The 17434-nt window shown below is 37.7% G+C and overlaps 1 protein-coding gene across 1 annotated transcript in view; it reads left to right on the top strand.

The window, feature by feature from the left end:
• LOC113098281 (DNA-binding protein SATB2-like) overlaps nt 1-16892 on the top strand; it is a 31078-nt gene extending 14186 nt beyond the window's left edge. Inside the window, exons 3-12 of the mRNA XM_026263298.1 lie at nt 825-951; nt 2036-2159; nt 2856-2958; nt 4051-4092; nt 4205-4776; nt 6128-6340; nt 7186-7272; nt 8098-8250; nt 10437-10631; nt 16482-16892. Coding sequence (XP_026119083.1) covers nt 825-951; nt 2036-2159; nt 2856-2958; nt 4051-4092; nt 4205-4776; nt 6128-6340; nt 7186-7272; nt 8098-8250; nt 10437-10631; nt 16482-16793 — 1928 coding nt within the window. The 3' untranslated portion in view covers nt 16794-16892. The remainder of the gene's footprint in view (nt 1-824; nt 952-2035; nt 2160-2855; nt 2959-4050; nt 4093-4204; nt 4777-6127; nt 6341-7185; nt 7273-8097; nt 8251-10436; nt 10632-16481) is intronic.
• Nucleotides 16893-17434: the final 542 nt, after the last annotated feature.

The raw sequence follows: 17434 nt of genomic DNA, 5'->3' as shown, positions 1-17434 counted from the left end.
TTATAACAGTCAATTTGGGTTAATCATACAATCATTGACCTGTGTTTATGACGGCCCATTAATGGAGAGGGGGATTGGGGGTGGACGTAATTGTCAGAGGCAGCGATGCGCTAGACGAGCTCCTGCTTTCTATAGATATACTTTGGCTGTAAAAGAGCCACAGGCCCACAGTTATTGGTGCAGCCCTCAGTATGTGTGTTAGCTGCTTTTTCCTGACCTGATAAGTATTTAATAGATAAAGCCTTATCATTGGTGCTATTGTTCCTTGCTGTCCTCTTTTATAGCACAAGATGAAGCTCTGTAGAAATTAAGTAGTAAGAAAAACAAAATATATGACTTCCAAAATGTTTGATGCAATAACCCACACGTAGTGTAAATAATTTGGTAAATGATAAATATATGACTCATTTCCCTCTACGCTTCCTTGTCACTTAAGAACTATGTGTATAATTATGTATTTCACCATATGCTATAAATTAGGTTGGTCTGCCACCTACCTCAGTCCCCTCTTTTCCAATCACACAATGTTCTTGCCTCACTGTCTTTCAATCATTATGTTTGTGTGTCCTTTAATGTTGATTTTTACTGTAAGTGGGTGCTGGTGTGGTGATGTAATGTGCCAGGTTTGGTTCTGGTTTGGTGGAGCTGCCCACTCAATGGAGCGGAGCCCCTCCTAACTTATTCTTTTATTGAGATTTCATTACAGCCATCATTGACATGAGGCCATCTCTGATGATGTCATGGAAATATGCTACACAAATTTGTGGCACAATGAGATCAAGTGGGGTTAATTGACTCCCCTTCTCTCTGCGTCCTTTTCACAGGCATCATTAAGGTGGGCCGCTGGAACCCCCTGCCCATCCATTACCTGACAGATGCTCCAGAGGCAACGGTTGCTGATATGTTGCTGGACGTTTACCACATGGTCACGCTACGCATCCAGCTACAGAAGTAAGAGACCACAGAGCTTTCTCAACAATAACATTTCTTGGTTCAGAAGATAATTCTCTGCATATCTATAATCTTTGTATGCTTCATAGTGGTCATTTTAAATAACTAAATAATAAATAATATAAAACATATATTTATATTTCTAACAACAGCACCTATTATTATTATTATGTAATTAAATAATTCATTATTTTGGACTTAAAAAGTTTTAAATAACCAGCACAAAAAATATTAAAACATATTATTATCATTCATAAATGAATGAGTGCAATAAATAAACAAATAAATAAATACATTTTAGATTTTGAACAGGTTATCTTGTGGTGTCAGGTTGTATAACCCTTCTAATTGAAGAATATAATTTAAAGGTGAAGTGTAAACTACATTATTTAAGTGTATGTACATATATGTTTTATGTTTTTTATTTGTATTTATTTTATTATATTTACTTTGATTTATTTTCTGCTGTTTGTGACATTAAGTGAAATAATTTTAATTGTTTTAATTAATTAATTGATACATATTGTGTCTTCTGTCTACAAACTATGGAAAACTAACATATTTGTTAATTACATAAAAATGTTATTTATTAATAAAATAATTATTTTTGTATATTTTGTAATACATCATAAAATAATATTAAATAATTATAAAAACTACTAATAATATTTAGTATATTTATGTTTGCACTGAGGAAATACATACAAATATTTCCCTTTTCTATATATTTTGCTCCATAGCAAGTGATGAGATAATTAAGGGATTATTTTGCTTATGTCAATGATAGAGAGTTGAGCAAGCCTCTAAAGCCCTGTGCATACATAAGAGCCAGGGTAAACTTTTTATCTACACTTCTCAATGAGCTCTTTCGTGCCCAATGATTGCAGTTTACCCTTGAATGCTGAGGAGATAAACATAGGGTCCAAATAAGAAGATTGTAGTCTTTGTGTAGTCGTGTACCATCCAGGTTTGTTTCCCTGTGTCTCCACGGTGATATAATTGTTGAACTGGCCTGCTGCATGGTTTATTGATTAGGAAATGAAGATAGTTACTGTAGAGTAATGGAGGGATTTGGGATTTACAGCTTTGCAAAACTGGAGGACCTTCCATCAGAGCAGTGGAATCACGCTACAGTACGCAACGCCCTCAAAGAACTGCTCAAAGAGATGAACCAGAGCACTCTGGCCAAAGAATGTCCACTCTCCCAGGTACAGCTGCTACCCACTGTATATAATATATATATATTTTTTTTTTTCAAATCCAACACACATAGATTTGACATTTAAGATGATAAGTAAAACATGTACTGCCGGTTCAACTCTTCCAAAACTAACAACATAATACTTAGCAGTATAACATAAATGAAAATGTTGGGCTCAGTATTGCATTATGCTTGCAGATGTTTCAATCAGTGGCGTCAGTGCATGGTTAATGTAGCCTAAATTGCCTTAGCGTGTTTCATTCATCAATTTGAAATTTACTCAAAAATTCCCCACATTCATGGGCCATTTCTAAAACCCAGAAATTACTTCATCATGAGAGAGAGAGTATGCTTGTGTGTGTATCTATGTGGGTGTGCATTTGCGATCCTTGCTGTGCTCATTTCCAAGTAAGCGAGCAATCTTGGAGATTTATGTATCTGTGCATGTTGTGTTTAAGTGGAACTCTGTGGGGGTGTTGATCCTCATATCAATTGTTTGCATATGTGTGTGGCTCTTCGTCTCTACTTGTGTCACTGCGGCTCGAAGCTTGTCGTGGCGTTCGCTATCCGCCTTGCCTGGGTGGCTTTCCGCAGTAATGTGTTTTATAGACCATTTATCATTGTAATTTTAAAATGAGTTTATTTCCGTTATCCACATTTTTTCCTTTTTATTGACCTCTCTTGTTTCTTTTACTTTTTCCAGAGTATGATCTCCTCGATAGTGAATAGCTCCTACTATGCTAACGTCTCAACTGCCAAGTGCCAAGAGTTTGGTCGCTGGTACAAGAAGTACAAAAAAGTTAAAGGTAAGGCTTGTACTGATGTCTTTTTGGTTGTATTTGTACTCTGTTCAACCAAAATCCAGCTCAAATCAATTCTTCATCCGATATTTGGTGCCATCTAAAGTCAAGTGGAAAAAAAGACTAAAATGCTAACCAGAAATTATCACAGTAGTCTGGTCATGAAAGCATAGATGTGATCAAATTCAAATATTACATTTGATGAAGAACTTGTTCTATACAGCATGAATGTGTGTAATGTCAATGAAATCCGGACGTACAACATCTCTCATGTTATCATTGTCATGTGACTTTTGGCATAAGTTATGTCGCTTCATTTGACTGCCAACTCTTTTCCTGTGGCCTTAAAGGATAGTTAAGTGTCCACTGAATGCACTTCAGAAGTAGGTCATCAGCTGTTTTATGAATACTGTAAAATCTGACAATTTTTCATCTACTATAAAGTAGGCAACAAGGCATATCTGAATGCAGAGAATGTGTTTTTTCTAGCATGTGGTGAAGTATTCAGGGTCATAAACAAGTCTTGAGCTTTGTGCTACGTTTCATACATTATCTCTTAATGACTCTTCTTACATTGGATGAGGTAACTTAAGCCTCCTCGCGGCCTAATATAAACCACTGTTCCTTTCCCAAAAATGCTGCAGGGGGTCTCCCAGTGACAGGTTCTGCAAGGAGTCGTCCCACAGCTCCACTATTTAAGCCTCTTAGCATCCAAATGCCTGTGACAATTTTCCTTCTCTCGTTGCCCCTTCAAAAAGTGAAATAATTACACAGCAGGACAGATCAAAGTGGGGGCTAAACCCCAAGTGCAGTGAGAGAGCAAGCGCCAACAAAGAATAAAGCGATCCTCGGCACGCTGACAGGGTAAATGGTGTTGAGTTACAACGAGCCTCCTCCATTAGTTCTGCTCCTTACCTCCCAGAGCTAAACACATAGCCCGCATTGCCAGATGTGTGTGCCAGTGCAGAGAGACCCTATTGGTTGACTCATGTGTCCGTCACACAGTTGTAAACCAAAGTTATAAAACTTTCTACTCATGAAAGAACATTGTTGTTTTTTCATGTTTCGTCATTTAACAGTTCCTTGTGTTTGTTTCAGGGGACTATTTGTGGCAAGGACGGGAGAGCTCAGAAATCAAGGGTAGGCATCTACATTGTGATATTTATTTGGGTAAAGCACTGTCTTTGATCTGTCAACTAGAAGACTAGAGAGATTGTTCTAATGTCTCATATACATCTCCATCCCTCCTCAGTTGAAAGGGACAGCCTCACGGACTTCTGTGTATTAGCCCAGCGTCCGCCCCCTCACCTGACTGGTCTGTCGCAGCTTGGTCCGTTGAACAGTGGCAGCTCTCTGGTGAAAGGCGGATCTGGAGAGCATCAGAATTCAGCCCAGTCTCAGCCTCCATCTCAAGGGCAGCCGCAAACTCCATCATCTCATGGACAGCTCCATCATAGTCCTCCGCTAAGAGCTCAGGTGCCTCCTCCGCCAACCGCCCTGCAACCTCTTTTGGCACCCGGAGGACTTCTCTCACCCCAGCTTAGTCCACAGCTGGTGAGGCAGCAGTTAGCCATGGCTCATCTTATCAACCAGCAGCTGGCCGTCAGCCGCCTTCTGCATCAGCACCCACAGGCTCTTAACCAGCAGTTTCTCAATCACCCACCCATCCCACGGCCTAGCAAGTCCGGTTGTCCTGGAGAACCCGGGTCCAACCCCTCGGCTGCAGAAGTCTCCTCTGATATCTACCAGCAGGTGCGAGATGAGCTGAAAAGAGCCAGTGTCTCACAGGCAGTGTTCGCTCGAGTTGCCTTCAACCGTACACAGGTACAGTACAGACTGCATGGTGGAGAATATGTTATTCACTTAAAGGTTCAAGGATAAACTTTGGGAAAGAGTGAGACACTACACCATGTATAGTATAGAAACAGAAATAGTAGTAAAGAGCCTCTTCAGAACATACCAGTCACTAGGGTGTGGTGATGTATTGAATATTCATGATATATTTGTAATGATTTTTGTAAATTATGTCATATTGGGAATATTGCAATGATTTAATGTCCTTTTATTTGGCCATTAAGTTTCTGTAAGCTACACCTAAAAAATAGTTGGCAATAGTATAATATACAGTAAGATAAGGTTACTTTGGTACTGTAAGTGTGAAGTTAGTTCACTTAATGCCAAAGCATATGTATTTGCATTCCCATTTACCAAACTGTTTTAAAAAATGAAAATGATTATTTATATTATATTTTTAATGAATTCATTTTTTATTTATTTAATTTAACAAAAAAAAACTTCCCGTTCTTTAGTTTTCAATTTGATACTCATTTATTTTCAGAATTTATTCTGAATTTTTAATACCATTTAATATGGTCATAATATGGTCATGGCAGAAATAGTGACAGATCTTTTCTACTTTATTGTGACTTACATCCAAGTGAAATGTTTTATCAAAAAATGTTGATAAAACATTTGACTTGATGCAAGCTTGTATTAATCCATCCAATATCAATTGAAAGTTTTTATTTTTATTTTTTATAAAACATATTCATGGATAGACTCTTTAATAATTGTTCAATAAAATCAATAGCGTGCATTGAGAAATAAACGGTTAATTTACATTTCATCCTGAATTTACAGATTGCTCAGTTCAATTTTGTCATACAATTACGGTGCTTAATTTTTTAAAACAAACTAAAGATTTTTAAAGAAAAAATACAAAGTACATGTGTGTTAAGAAGTATATCGAATATCAACAAAAATCTGTAAAATATAATATCTATAAGATTTATCGCCAAGCCCTAGTACCTATCACAAACACACACCAAATATAAAAATCAGACCATATACAAATCAGAACTAAACCAGTTTAATTTGGCCATGAACTAAACAACAGAGAAGAATGAAGGTGTCAGTGCTGTTCTGTCAGAGATTTTCTCTGGTATCCAGAAGTCGGATCCTTTCATACACCCTCTCAGCAGCAAACACACCTGATGAATTCACTGCAGGTCTAAATTATGCACAATTACATCCAACATAGTGCACTGTCCATTAAAGAGTGGGTAGAGACTTACATGGTACAGATGAAGTAACAGGATAGATGTGTTGCCAGAAAATTAGCCTTCTACAAATCGCTTCCCCTGTGCTTACGTGTGTGTTTATGTGTGCACACCAGGGCCTGTTATCGGAGATCTTGCGAAAAGAAGAGGACCCACGCTCAGCCTCTCAGTCCTTGCTAGTGAACCTCAAAGCGATGCAGAACTTCCTGAACTTACCTGAGAGTGAGAGGGACCGAATTTACCAGGAAGAGCGAGAGCGCAGCATGAATCCCCCTGTGAGTCTGCCCCCAAGCACAAACCCCAGTCCTGGCGGCGCCCGCCTTTCTCAGGTACCCCACTTTCCCACCCTTGACTAGGTCCAGCCCCCTACACATCTCTTTTCCCCTGTTGCGTCTGTGTTTGTATGTTTGACTGGGTGTAGAAATACCTGAAAGCTTATGTTGGGTCTGAGTCTGAATTGTTTATCTGTAGGCCTATGAGATTGCTTATGTTTCTGTCTGGATTCATGCGATCTGTTTACTTGTTTTGTTTGGCTTACACTTTGTTGTTTTCTTTGTATCAGGCTGTTATAAAGCTTAAAAAATGCAAGAACTTTAGTAAAAAACAATGAAGTTTAGTAAAGGCTGGAATTGACTACATGACTTTTAAAATCTGAACATATTTTAAAATAGGCATCACACACTTGCCGACTTTGTAAATAGGTACATAGACTAAATAACTGAGGATCAAACACTACCAGACTTTTTTAAGTTCTTCTGAACCCAACAAACTCACGCAGAGACATGTGCCTCTGATAGGAGATGCATGACATGCATTCTAAAATTGGCATTAGCATTGACTCCTCTTGAGATTGTGAAACTGCGGAAAAATTTCTAGGTATAAGTCATGTAGTGTCTTCCAACCTGAAGCCAGGCAACAAAGGTCAAATGTTTCGCTCCTATGACATCTTTAGCTAAAACGCACAGTGTTATTAGCATTAGTGTTATATAGTGCTATTATTCTCATATGATGATATTTCTTTGAATATTAATACATATCGGCACTGACAACAAAAATACGGATAACTCACTAACACAATCACACTGCCTTTCAAGATAGTGCCCTCTAAGGGTAAAAGCTGAAATCTGATTGCTACCTTTTTATTGCTAACTTCACACCATACCTCCCAATGCAGAAACTGTGGGAGCGCAGCATCGATGAACAGTTAACTCCTGACGCATGGGCATCTATTTGGAAGAATAAGACCAAAATCACAAACTCGGTGAGGATTACATCAACACTCACATCATTTCCTCATAGAGTGTACCTCATCCGAGACCTCCAAGATCTGTAGTGATCAACTATATGCACAAAACGTTCCCCATTTTGCAAATAAAAGCCAAGCTATGACATAAGGTCAGATTTGTATTGTTTATATTGACGATTTACAACCATATACATGTTTGTACATGTTTGTACATGATTTTAAATGGTGCACACCCATTAAAACATGGAGTCCACAAGTTCTTGCTCCTGATTCTCTAAAATGACAAAAGCAGAAAAGCATAACTCTGCTCTTGTCATGGCATGTTTATATTAAATGACCTGCAACCTGGTGCGTGGACTTTCTAGAATGCTTGTAGGAATCATGAATATGGCTGCTTTCAACCTCAAGACCATTGTGAATGAACCCATGCAGATAATACAAATCTTTCTGATATGAGAACAAAGTTCTCATTCTTTGGTTTTAGGGATTGTGGTTGTGTATTATCATTACTATTATGTCTGTAAATGTTTATCTCACAATCGTTTTTACTGGGGAATGTGAGATTACTTGCCTGTGCCTGCAGGGCAACTTCAAACATTGAATAAAAAAACACACCACTCTAAAATCAATACACCATACTTCAAAACACGTACTACAAAGAGTTTACTAACAGGATGCTTTAATGATTTATCTGCTAAAATCTCAGTACATTCCAGGTATAAACAAGGGTCTAAAATGCCATCCATGAATATTATCTTGTATTGTACTTTACCAATTATGAATATTTATCTAACCAATATGTCTTTGTTGGTTTTACCTTTGACCACTGGACTCACACAGTCTAAAACTTCTGGTCCTAACCCTGACATTCCTCTGAAACTGGAGCCACTGGTTAACATCACCTCAGCCATTTATGATGAAATCCAGCAGGAGATGAAACGGGCAAAAGTGTCTCAGGCACTTTTTGCCAAGGTGGCAGCCAACAAGAGCCAAGTAAGAATTGACTTTTTTTCATTATGGTTTATAATCCAGACATGTTTCAATCCATCCTAACATAAAGCCAAAACTAAAATACAAAAATTTAAATTCTAAACTAGCCTAATCTATGTAAACTATTTTACACTAAAAATACAAAGAAAACCCTGGTCTTCTACTTTTCAAGTATGTCTTACATACTGGGTTTGCATTTATATATAAAAAATATTAAAATAAAATATTTAAATACATATTGCAATAAATAATTAAACAGCAAGTAGCTGGAAATATTAAGGGATAGGGTATTTAAACATGTCATTATTTATTTTATTCTGAAAAGATGTTAATAACACTTAGCTTACATATTCTTTCCTCAGTCAGTGTAGGGGAAGTAATGGTGTCCATATGTGCAGACTGTTATATCTGATTCTGGCGCGCCTCTGCAGTTGATAAACAAAAACATCAACATCAACAGATAGCCTGATAAATGCCTTGCATTTATTCATCTTTGACTTACCATTCCAGATCCTGCCAAAGTTTCTTTCAATGGCTTTGTCAATCTCTCCCATTCCATGAGTCATTGTTCATGTTGTGATGCAGACGTGCATCCAGTGATCCATAGACTGATCTGATTTCTTTCCTCCTACCTTTTACATTGACACTTGTTTCCAGACAACTGTATAAAGAATGTATAATATTGTGACTAAAAGTATACGTCACAGAAGTATAATAGTCATGATTTGAGGCCATGGAAAAAACTCTTAAACATTTTCTAACTGAATTAAACATAGCAGTTATAATAAGCATATAACAGTAATCTACTTTTGGTTTTTGAAGCTTGAAGCATATTCATAAAGCTATCCAGAGTCTAAAATTAACACTTGGCAAATGCTAAATAAGCAAATACAAATGACTTGCTTAGCAATCGCAATGTTTGAAGCAATTTCAGTTTCTGTTTTTATATATGTATATATATTGCAATTCACCAAATTATGAATTTCTTCATCAGCATATTAGAATGATTTAATGATAGTGTATCTATATCTATATATATATCTATATATATATATATGTTATATAATAATAATAATAATAAAATAATAATACATATTTTGCCACCCTTTTCTTATTCAATACCAAAAACGTTTTCTTCCTTTTCTTTTCCATATGTGTATATGGATGGTAAAGGTATGGGGGGGAAATCATTTTGGACCCTGGCCACACTGTGTTAGTGCAAAAGGACACCAGCAGTCCCATTCTTTAACACAAACTGGAAAAGCATGTCATTAATTTCAGAGTGTTTGATAATTTTTTTTTTTTTTAAGCTTTTGGACCATTTGTTTGTCTCTGTCTCATTTATATGAAAGAGGGCTAATTGATTTAGTCAAATATGATCCCACTCCCAGCTGCGCCTAATTCTTACCATGTAATAGCCTGAGAGAGCTTCGGTCTCTGCTGCTTGCTTTACTGAGGAGCTCTGCGTTACTGCAGCATGGCTTTGCAGGTGCTGCCACCTCATCTAGAGGCATGTGTTAGGGGCGTCTTCGCATGTTTGCATGTATGAGATGTGTCAGCAAAGAGCTGCTCTGTTGGTGTGTGTATATATGAATGTGTGTGTGTGTGTGTGACAGATGTGGTTAGGTCTCACAGGTCTGGGGTCGGGTGGGGGGGTTATGGCTGAACGCGCCCATCTGCTGCAGCTGGCCAGGAGGAGCTGAGGGAGAAGGAAAGAGAGAGAGAGATGCTCAGGTCATTAACAATGTGTGCTGGAAGTGGTTGGCTGCACACAACAGCTGGTGTCAAAGACTGGCCCAGTCTAGCAGAGATAATCAAATCTTCCTAATCTCCCACCATTTCACTCTCTCTTTTACACACTCTCCGCTCTCTCAGTGCACTTGTGATGCTTTGTGGTGCTAGCTGTTTACTGTAAAGTCAACTTTACAGTCATAAAATAAACATATTCAAGGAAAGGAGTGAATTCAAGGTTCCACATCCCATTCTGCTGATCATTTCCTTACGTTTTTCTAATGTCCCCTGTATAATTGATATAAATGACCGAAAAAGAGAAGAAAGACTCTGTACAGGTGCTTTAGTGGGTAATCCAGTAAGAAGGCAAGAAGCAAGTTGTTATTATTTAATGATATTGTTGTAAAAATTCCTTCACCAAATCGAAAAGTGTAATGAACACTCATCCTTTCTACAAGGGATGGCTGTGCGAGCTGCTTCGCTGGAAAGAGAGTCCCAGCCCCGAGAACAGGACTCTCTGGGAGAACCTGTGTACCATCCGGAGGTTTCTGAGCCTTCCACAGGCGGACAGGGATCTGGTGTATGAGGAAGAGTCCCGCCATCACCACAGTGAACGGATGCACACTGTACTACACTTGCCCACTGACCCTCAGGTAAGTTTATGAAACTATTCAAATTGCATATACTTTATATTACAAATATGTAAAGCAGGATTTGCATAGAGTTTGTTGGAACAACCTGTATGAGTTTCTTCTGTTGAATACGATAGATATTTTGAAGAATGTGTGTGCCCAAACCGTTGACGGAAACAATTGACATACACAATATTGAAAAATAAATAAATAAATAAACAAAAATATGGAAGTCAATGGCTAATGTCAACTGTCTGGTCACCATCATTCTTCAAAATACCTTCTTTGTATTCAACAGAAGAAAGAAACTCATAAAGGTTTGCAACAAGTGGAGGGTTAGTAAATAATGACAGAATTGTCATTTTTGGGTGAACAGTCCCTTTTATAGGCACAGCATCAAAATAAGCCCCTGGAAAATACAAAGAAAATTGTTCCTGATCAAGAATGGTCCAGTAAAATGTCATTTACCTATTTATTGTGTTTTATTTAATTTTTTATAATTATAATTATAATTCTAAGATGGAAATTGTTTTGTACAAGAAACTTTGATTAACATTAAAAATAAAAATGTATGATTTGACTGCTAAGTGTATAAGATTTGAAGGAAAGAGTAAAAACAATTTCAAGATCTGCGTGAATGTTTTAAGCATAATTCTCTTTAGATCATATAGATGTGTTCATTGTGCACACTTCTTTGAGGTTTCAGTTTTAATATCAGCATCATTTATGCAGCATTCCTGCCAACATCTAATAACCCAGCACACCCCAGCCTCTTTAATGACACACACACACACACACACACACACACAGAGAGAGAGAGAGAGAGAGAGAGAGAGAGAGAATTCCAAATAATGCGCTACTGATTAAATGGACTTTTCCCTATGCCAGCCAGGGTCATTATAGTAAAGGACTGTGGAAACACACTTTTCCAGTATTACCATAGACATGCATTCATATACAGTGTACACACACAGGCACACATCTACACACTAATACTGATATGTAAATACATGCACACACAAATGGCATACACATAAATCTACAAACACTTGGATCGATGCTTTCCACCTTCCTTTAACCTACTCTTCTTTCTCACCCTGCCAGTAAAGCATTGCAATTTAATTCACTCACAATGATTGCTGTTTATTAACATTTATTAACTTAAGTTGAGCAACCATATTAAGATTGAGTACTAACAAATGGAGACAGAGTGGCTCTCTGTTACTGTCTTAGCCCATTACGTCTCTTTCTCTCTTGCTCGCTTTCTCTTTTATGTCAGTGAATAAACAGTCTGTTGTGCGTGTGCGTGTGCGTGTGTGTGTAAATATACTCATTTATGTGTTTTGGGCGCAGAAGGAAATGCCCCATTAGGACACACCCTGACAGACAGTGCCACCACAGCCCTGATATTAATAATTACGGGAAGAGAAGGAACACACACACACACACACATAATGACTCAAGAGACTTCACTACAGTAACTCTCTTTAGTAACTCTACACTGGCTTTGACCATGAAACTCTTGCACAACATTGATCATAAAAACATATGTTGAGGATAGTCAGTGCATTTACTAAAGCAACATGTAACTAAAAGTATAATTATGTACAAGGAACTTTTTCTGTTGTTTATTTATTTTATTATGTATATATCATAAAGGGCACATATATAGCATTGTTGTATTCATATTCATATGTTATATTTAATTGAAACAAACTTATGTAAGAAATATTAATATAACATAACATTTTCTTTTTAACTGTATGGATTTTTTTATGTGATTATGTTTTTGAGACTTTTATTGACAGTGAACATATATTACAAATTGTAAAAAAAAATATTCTATTTATTCTGTACATATCATCCTGAGCACATATATAGCATTGTTGTATTAATTAGTAACAATATTAAAATAATATAAATATATTAAAATAAATTAAATTTAATTTATTAATTTATATTAAATATATCAAATATTATATAAATACAAATACATAGCATAAATATCATATTAACCTGTTAACTGTCACTCACGTTTTTGAAGATAGACTTGAATGTGCATGATACAAACCTAAATTTTTTATATTCATGACTGAAAACATTTTGTAACATGATTTTGATGTACCATTTACATGGTAATGCAATGTCTGATTTTAAAATGTGTTTTGAAGGATGAATTTTGAGATTTTATGTTTTCAAGTGATATATAACTTCTGATGATTTCTAAAATGTGATAGAGAAAAAGGCAACGGGGAAGTCTTTTTTTTAACAAAGGTCAAAGCTCCTTTTGTAATGTAGATTTCTGAGGGTGCACTCTTGTCGTAAATTCATCTATTACTTTTCCTACATAATTTTAACAAAAAATATTGGTAAAATATATATTTGGGAGTCTTAGACCTTTCCAACAATATATAGTTTGTCAAGATTAGATTAGATTTGATTGTAATATAGTATAGTCAACGTAGGTGTCCCGTATACGGGACGGGGTGACATTTAACAGGTTAAATAGAATATACTATACCATGTCTAACATAATTGAAAATAATAAAAATACAATAAAATATATAAATTACAAGATATTGTGCTGTGTCAACATGAAATGCCATACATGAGCATGTTTCTTTTTTCTTCTTCTCTTTTTTTCTTATTTTTCTTTTTGGGAGTAGTAGTAGTAATGAGGGACCCTCCTCAAATTAAAATACCCAGCAGCCCCCTCGGCTCCAGCCTGCCTGCCACCACAGCACATGTGTCCCAGCTGCTTATGCAGACATGAGCATGTTAATTAATGAACACATGCAGCACATACATGTGAACAGTTTTTTTTTTAAGCCGATACCACCTCAGTGTGACCAACAGAATTCACTGATGTTTTATTTGACCCTTATAAGAACATCAAACGTGACTCAAAATATCAGCACAAGTCCTGTAACTTTGACATGGTCAAAAATAAAGCGAAATCTTGTATTAAATCTTGTTATTACCCCCCCCCCCCCCCAGTTTCTGTGTCCTACTTTAAAATCATGAATCATGACATTGCTGTGTGTAATGTTTTTAATAATTTTTTTAATCCTAACGGTTCTAACCACTCCATGACATGTCCATGTGAGTCCCTGGGTGCAGCTCGCCCCACCTCAGGGATACACTCAAACTAACGCACACTAGATGGCTGATCCGGTCCCACGTTGTCTTCACGCTGTTTTCTGCAATGCGTGTGTATGGTCTTAAGTGCCTCCCTTTGCTCATTTGGCAAGACACTTCTTATGAATAATTTCTTCTTTGTTTTTGCTAAATTGGATGTTGAAGTGAGAGTGCCCTCTAGACCCTGCCATGTGTATTGGGACCGCAATTGAGGGCTGGGGTAAAAGGAAAATTGATAATTGTAAGATAAAGTAAAAAAAAATATATATATAAAAAATAAAGTCACAAATGTTCAATTTTAAAGTTACACTGTGAGATGTCACATTAACTAAAAAATGTCAATTTTGAGATCAAATTTAATTAACATGTTTTTCTGCTCAGGGAGTAACAGCCTTCCATACTAGGAATAGTGAGTAATGGCATTTTAATTTTGTGGATTGACTAAACTTCTGAAACAAATATGAAGACACACACACACACACATATACATGACTCACCCATTCCTGAGGTATTGCAGTGTGGCAAAGAAAATTATGCATGCACATGATAATTGGAGAAGGTGAAGTCATGCACAAGCAAAACCAACATGGAAAGTGTCTTTTCTCATCATTACATATTTATCTGCCTGTTAATGGCGTCTCCAGTGGCAACACAGCCCCCTTAATCCTGCCTTTGTCCCCACGAGGGCCAGTCCTCATTAAGAATCAACTGAATGTTTTATGTTCTATAATTCTTTCATACTTCTTCACCATAATTTTGCCTTGATTTGCGTTTAAAGGGGAAAAATATACTTTTTCTTAATGCAGTGAAACTCACAGACCCATCCCAGCTTGGAATTAGAAAAGAAGAAGCGGTGGAGATAAATATTGAAAAAAGAAAAGGCGTGCAGGCGAAAAATGGCCCTGTGTCCAAATGTGGACTCCTGTGGTTGTGAAGACGTTGTTTAAGAACTGAGTAGGTGAATGAATTGGATGGTGGAGGAAATCGGAGGTTGGCTTTATAGCTAAAGCAGGGTTTTGAAATGGAGTCACTCCTCTGGCTTGGCAGAAGAGCTCTTCATTAACGTCCACCGTTAAGAGTGCAATAACAGGCATCTTAGACACTTTACTTTGAATGGGCTGCTGGAGGACTCACTCCGTCTCTGAATTTGAAAATATCTGATAGGATGCCAAAGCAATGGTATGTAAATGCGCAACGTCATTACTCAATGTTTTTGTTGTGCATTTTGGAGTGTACTGTATATATGTCTTTGGAACGTACCTTAATTGTTCCCAGAATTTCATATAATAATATACACAACAAGCAAACATATACAGGATGAATGAAGTTTGTGAATGTGTGTGTGTGTGTGGTCTCTTTAGCTAAGCTAATGGGTAATTTTGCGCTGTTATGCCTTGTGGTCAATCTAATTTTTCAACCATCTTTCAAACTTTCTTTGGACATTTCTTTTTCACGTCCTTTTTTGTGGCCTCTGTTTGCTTTCTCTGAGACATGGAAAGAATACAATTATGGGGAGAAACAGAGACGAAAAAAGAACAAACCTACACACTTCCTGTAAAGCGCCAGCCCAAAAACAGCCCCACAGGTGAAATCGGAGCAAATTATTCAATGGTCTGGCCGACCCTCAATGATTAATTTACAAAAATCACCCTGTCTATCTATATTAGGGAATAGTGAGAGAGCAGGAGAGAGACAGAGAGAGAGGCGCATGACTATTATCTTTATGTAGGTCCTTTAATTTTAATTCACCGCAGATTTATAGCTTAGCATTCCAGTGTGGAGGCACTGGGCACCCCACCCTGGTCATAAACTCAGCAGGACAGCGCCACAGACTTCGATAGCTTAGCTGTGACACACTGCACCTTCTCTTGTATCAGACCTCACCAGATACCTCTTTTTCCCTCTCACTAAATATCTGCTATTTATTCCTAATCCTAATATACCACTTGACCACTTCATACTCTGTCCCCCCAGTCCCCCTTCCCTGTTTTGGCGCCCGCACTAGAAGAAAATGTCAGATTTATTGAGAACATTTGGAGGGTCTGGAAACCTCTGTAAAAGCAATAGTGTAGCTCTTTTAGTCTTCAAACTTGTTGGAAAACGCTAATGATTACACTGTGTTTGTACAAGAAAATAGCATATGCAAACAATCTCACATCTCAAAGTCAAATGTGTCATTTCTTACTGTCTGTTGCTTTTTTTTTGTTAAATTTAGCGAGTCACTAGTCTGTGTAACTGGGATCGGAATTCATCCTGTCAAGATATGACAGATGAAACCAACTTGCCACTAGTACTTCAAATGGTTTGTTTCAAAACACAAATCTCTTTTTATAACAGGTTCTTTTGATGTAATTTATTTGTGGTTTTGGTGTGTATTTGTTCAGCTTCTCCTCTGTTGAATTTTTATTGTGGTCCGATGTGTCAGCTCAAGATGCTGTCATTCGCCTTTGATGGTCTCAAAACATGAAATGCATGACAAATATTTAATCTTGTGGATTATGTGTACATATACATAGTTAAACAATCATAGCCCAGAGCAATTTGGTTGGATTTTTACCAGAGTTGATAACATACTCAAGTGCACAGAGGACATTAACTTCAAGAGACATTCATTGAAAGGACACTTTGAACTTTTAAGTAGTTTTTCAATTATTCCATACTGCTGACTCTTGTTTATAAGTTTAGGTAAGAGATGACTCTGGCCCAGCTAATAACTCTCCAACTTCCCACCAGGCACTTCACAGACAGCCCATACAGCCACTGAAGGAACACTCTCCAATTCGAGAAGAACCTGTTCCCAGTTCTGGAGCTGAAGAGAACCCCCAGGCTAACGCAGGTTCAGGCAACAGCGGAGGGGTCAGCAATGTCACAAAAAAACCTCGCTCTCGCACCAAAATCTCTCTGGAGGCTCTAGGTATCTTACAGAGCTTCATCCAAGATGTGGGCCTCTATCCTGACCAGGAAGCAATCCACACCCTTTCAGCCCAATTAGATCTGCCCAAACACACCATTGTTAAATTCTTCCAGAACCGCGTTATCACGTGAAGCATCATGGTCGACTGAAGGAGCTTGGATCTGAGGGTGGTGGTGTAGACGTAGCCGAATATCGTGATGAGGAACTGTTGTCCAGTTCGGAGGAAGCAGAATCCAGTCAGTGAAGATGGCCACGAGGAGATATACAGTGGGCATGAAAGCGCACCAGCTGGAGCAGTCAACTCGGTCTCAACTCCAGCTGTTTCTTCAGGCCAGGATGAGAATAAAGATAAAGGCCTGCCTCTGGATCAGCCAGACCCAGCTCCCTGCCCCCATGTGGTTCATCCCCAAGTCCCCGAGATCAAGCAGAATATCAAGATAAAAACAGTCTCAACAAAGACTATACTGTAGGTGGGGAAAGGCATGGAGTGAGCACTTACAACTATTCTGTAGTGGAGGAGAGACAGCTTAGAAACTTACTGACAAAGACACAGTGTCCTCTGAGGACCTGTAAAAGGCAAACCAGACCAGACAAGATCTGCATTTTGATTAAGCTGACATGTAAAGTTCTGGTGGTGAAAGATGGTTGTGATCTACTCCTGGCCTCATATGTCACGAGTTACTTACAGGGATGGCATGGTACAGATGCAATCCCTATGGCGAGCTACAAGAAAAGAATTTGGTTGGCTGGAAAGCATTCTTTTTCTAGATGT

The sequence above is a fragment of the Carassius auratus genome, unplaced genomic scaffold (assembly GCF_003368295.1).
Source record: "Carassius auratus strain Wakin unplaced genomic scaffold, ASM336829v1 scaf_tig00216490, whole genome shotgun sequence".
NCBI classification, from domain to species: Eukaryota; Metazoa; Chordata; class Actinopteri; order Cypriniformes; family Cyprinidae; genus Carassius; species Carassius auratus.
Note: the sequence above shows the minus strand (reverse complement) of the source record. Positions and strands in the feature narration are given on the sequence as shown.